This window comes from Lolium perenne, chromosome 3 (assembly GCF_019359855.2).
Source record: "Lolium perenne isolate Kyuss_39 chromosome 3, Kyuss_2.0, whole genome shotgun sequence".
NCBI lineage: Eukaryota > Viridiplantae > Streptophyta > Magnoliopsida > Poales > Poaceae > Lolium > Lolium perenne.
The window spans coordinates 88829666-88833475 of NC_067246.2; the positions used below are offsets into that span (position 1 = coordinate 88829666).

Sequence of the window (3810 nt, forward strand, 5' to 3'; positions counted from 1 at the left end):
ATATGCTATTTTATGTCAATGCTCCACATTTTTCTGTCAACTGGTATGCAACTGATATTGCATTAGGAATATTTCTGTGACGGAGTACTCCGTTCCTTTCCTAGTGATGGAGTACTATTCAGTAGTAATAACCTGTGATGGTTTCTTACACAATAAAACGATGTCTTTGTGTGTATTTGCAGCTGCAAAGAGGTGCTATAATTTGAGATGATGTGCAAAGAGGCTATTTCTGTGAAGGAAGCTTTCAATATCATGTACCTGTGGTGCGATGCTGCGGCTCTGATTGGTAGGAGTACTTGGATCAAAATTTTGAGTATACTTCGAGTAATTTGGAGCAGTAATATGTATCTTGTTTCAATATATTTATGAATATTTGGAGCAAGAGTATCAAGAGTATAGTTCCTGTGCAGTAATATGTATCTTGTTTTAGTATTTGGAGACTGATGATGTACTAGTCCTTGCACTAGCTAGTACGCAACAGATGTGCTGTTGTGCTCTTGCTTGCGGTGCTTGCACTACTGAATGAACTTTTGTTCCATGGTCACAGGGATCAAATGAACAGTGAATTTGTTTTTATTCTGAAGGTTTTGTGATTTCACGTCAATTTTTTTTAAATCCTAAAATACATACCGCTGGCGCATAGGGCTATTTGCCGGCGGTAACTTAATACCCCCAGCGGTTTGGAAAGCGCCGGCGGTAAATAATACCCCCGGCGAGTTGGTTGAGGTGCCGGCGGTAATCTGGGTTACCCCCGGCGGTTTGCAATGTGCCGGCGGTAAGAGCTTACCACCGGCGAGGTGATCGCCGGCGAATACGAAAACGCCGGCTGTAAGCCTTTTCAGTGTACCAGCGGTAAGCCTTTTCCTAGTAGTGATAGATGATGAATCCACCGACCTGGGAGTACATCGGGTCATTTATATAAGATGATATTTATTGATAACCATAGATGATGAAGCCACCGACCTAGGAGTGCATCAGGTCATTTATGTAAGATGATATCTATTGATAATCATAGGTGATGAAGCCATTGACCCGGGAGTGCAGCGGGAGAAGATATATCCAGAGCTGAAGAAGATAGATCTATTGATAACCATAGATGATGAAACCACTGACCCGGAAGCAAGTTTTAATCTGATCTCATTCCAGAACGAACCGAAATTGAATAAAATTTCATGTTTGGTCCATGGAACCAGCAGTTGATATGTTGTTGTACACAACATGTGATAGAGCTTTATTTTCTTTTCTCTCTCTTTTTAGATCTGTGGTCTCTTAGCTAGCTCGCTGTTGCTAACCTTTAGCAACTGCCTTTTGTACCTTATGACTTTTGAAAACTATATTTTTTCGCGAAAACGCAAAAGATTTATGTTTCGATGCATTGATAGATAAAAAATGTTTAATGTGTACATGCCCCCAAAAAGAGAGACAAACACCCCACACTACAACTCGATCCAAGAAAAGAGATCCTATTCTAGGAGAGTAGCTGGCGAACACCCCGGGCTCCCGCGTCCACCCACTGCCGCGCCTCCGTCCTGATGTCGTTGAACAAGGAACGCACCGAAGGCTGTGCGTTGTCAAAGATCGCAGCGTTCCGATGCTTCCAGATCCACCATGCTGTGAGCATGATAATCGACGAGGTACCCTTGAGCAGCTGGCGAGGGGTAGTCCGCACCACCAGCGACCACCACTCCACGAAGTCGCCCTCCGAAGGAGGTTCCGAGGTGGATCGAATCCACGAGAGGACCTCGAACCAGATCGTCCTGGAGAATGAGCATCCTGGGAGAAGGTGCGGCATGGTCTCCTCGGACTGATCACAGAGCGGGCATCTGGGCGCATGCGGAAGGCCCCGACGCGCCAGTTTCTCACCCGTCCAACACCTGTCAAGGCAGACCAGCCATATGAAGAATTTCACCCTCGGAGGCGCCAGGACTTTTAGTTTAGCTCCCAAGATGCTGAGATGATCCCCCCTAGAAGAGGGCCTCATCAACAGGAGTGGGAGGTGTACTGACCATCCGTCGTCCACAACCAGGTCATCATGTCTTGTTCCGCCGTTAGCTAGAACCCTCTTAGCCAGCCCCACAGCTGCACATACTGCCACATGCAAGGGCGCTTGGTGCTCCGGCTATGTCTGGGATCCAAGTACGATCGAGCAGCGCCTCGCGTACCATACGTGCCTTCCTGCGTCGTTTCGGTACCAGCTCGTACACTTCCGGTGCCATCTCTTTGATGGATCTGCCGTCCATCCACAGGTCCTCCCAGAAGAGGGCGGACTCTCCATTACCCACCACCATCGAGGTGGATGCTGCAAAGATGTCCAGCTCCGCCTTCGAGAACTGCATATCCAGCCCGCGCCACGGTCTCGGGGGGTCCGTGCGCATCCTCAACAGCCAGCGCACCCTAAGGCTGGTGGCCATCCGTGCAAGGTCTGGGATTCTGAGCCCACCTAGGTTAAGCGGTCGGCACACCCTAGCCCAGTTCATGTGGTTGTTGCCTCCGTTGGCCTCAGCCCTGCCCACCCATAGAAACCCTCGCAAGATCTTGTTGACCTGCTTGAGCCTCTTCTTGTTCAGGCCAAGTACCATCAGCTGGTGCAGCGGGATCGCCGCAAGCGCCGCGCGTATCAGCGCCAAGCGCCCAGCGCGCGGCATCATAGATGCACTCCACGTCGGCAGCTTGTCAGCTAGTCTATCCAATAGGGGCTGGAATGACACCGTCGTCAGTCGCGTGGTGGACAGAGGGATGCCTAGGTACTTTATCGGAAAAGGCGCTAGCTGGCACTCCATGAATTCCGCAGCGCCATCGGCCTCCTCGTTGTTGCAGGCAATGGGGAAAACCGAGCATTTAGCGAAGTTGGTGCGTAGGCCGGAGGCTTGTCCGAAGAGCTCCAGAATGCCTCGAACCGCACGCAACTCCGCCTCATCCGGGTGACAGAAGATCACCACATCATTCGCATATAGGGACAAGGAGGTCACAAGTTCCCGCCGCGCCAACCGTTGTAGCATACCCAACTCGGTGGCCTTGGCCAACACCTTGTTGAGCGAGTTCATCACCAGAACAAAGAGCGATGGCGACAGGGGGTCATCTTGTCTCAGTCCCCTCCGATGCAAAATCGGGGGGCCTGGCTCGCCATTGAGAAGCACCCGGAGACGAGGGATCACCTCGCCAATGCCTACGTATTGTAGACTTGGGTTTTGGGAGAGAGCGACGATGGAGATTCCGGGAGCGAGATTAGGCACACGACGTACCCAGCTTCGGGTCTCCTCGGTGGAGGATCCCTATGTGCTGCTAGCAATCCAGTATAAGATCATAAGTATGTTTACAGGGTGCCGCCCTAGGTGGAGCTATGCTGTCTGTTTGTCCTTCTCTCTCGGGTGCTCTGGCTGGCTTTATATATGCAACCAGCCTAGGGTTTTACAAGAATCCTAGTTGACTACTTCTTCGGGTTGCCTTGTTGGGCCTTCTCCATATTGGACCGAGCCGAGCCAGGTATACCAATAATGGGTACCCGAAGGGTATACCCATGTCAGTAGCCCCCGATCGTCTAGGGAAGTCGAAGACTTGCGTAGAGACTCCAAGCATAATCATCTCCGAAGTCGAAGAAATACAAGGCGAGGTCCTTGTTGTAGATCATGTGTAGCGTAGATGATGTCGACGATTCTCGAAATTATTTTTTCTATCGGGTGCGCGGCAGCGCTCCCGATGGGAGTAGCCCCCGAGTCTATGGGCAAGTGCTTGCACTTGGCCATAGACTCAAGTTGTACTACTCGATGAAGAACTTGACTATATTTCTGGGCGCAGCCCCTCTTTTTATCG

The 3810-nt window shown here is 50.6% G+C and overlaps 1 protein-coding gene across 1 annotated transcript; it reads right to left on the reverse strand.

The window, feature by feature from the left end:
• Nucleotides 1-1468: 1468 nt before the first annotated feature.
• LOC127336721 (uncharacterized) lies at nt 1469-3044 on the reverse strand. Its single transcript, XM_051363562.1, has 3 exons — nt 2141-3044; nt 2007-2088; nt 1469-1874 (listed from the first exon to the last, which is right to left on the reverse strand). The coding sequence occupies exons 1-3, from the start codon at nt 3042-3044 to the stop codon at nt 1469-1471; spliced, it is 1392 nt and encodes a 463-aa protein (XP_051219522.1).
• Between the last annotated feature and the right edge of the window lie 766 nt (nt 3045-3810).

Excerpts from the sequence above, each read along its gene's own strand:
- LOC127336721 (XM_051363562.1), bottom strand. The coding sequence starts at position 3,044 with ATGAACTCGCTCAACAAGGTGTTGGCCAAGGCCACCGAGTTGGGTATG. Across the intron at positions 2,089-2,140 it reads ACGCGAGGCGCTGCTCGATC|TATGTGCAGCTGTGGGGCTG; the intron begins GTACTTGGATCC and ends TGCATGTGGCAG. Across the intron at positions 1,875-2,006 it reads CTGGTTGTGGACGACGGATG|GTGTTGGACGGGTGAGAAAC; the intron begins GTCAGTACACCT and ends CTGCCTTGACAG.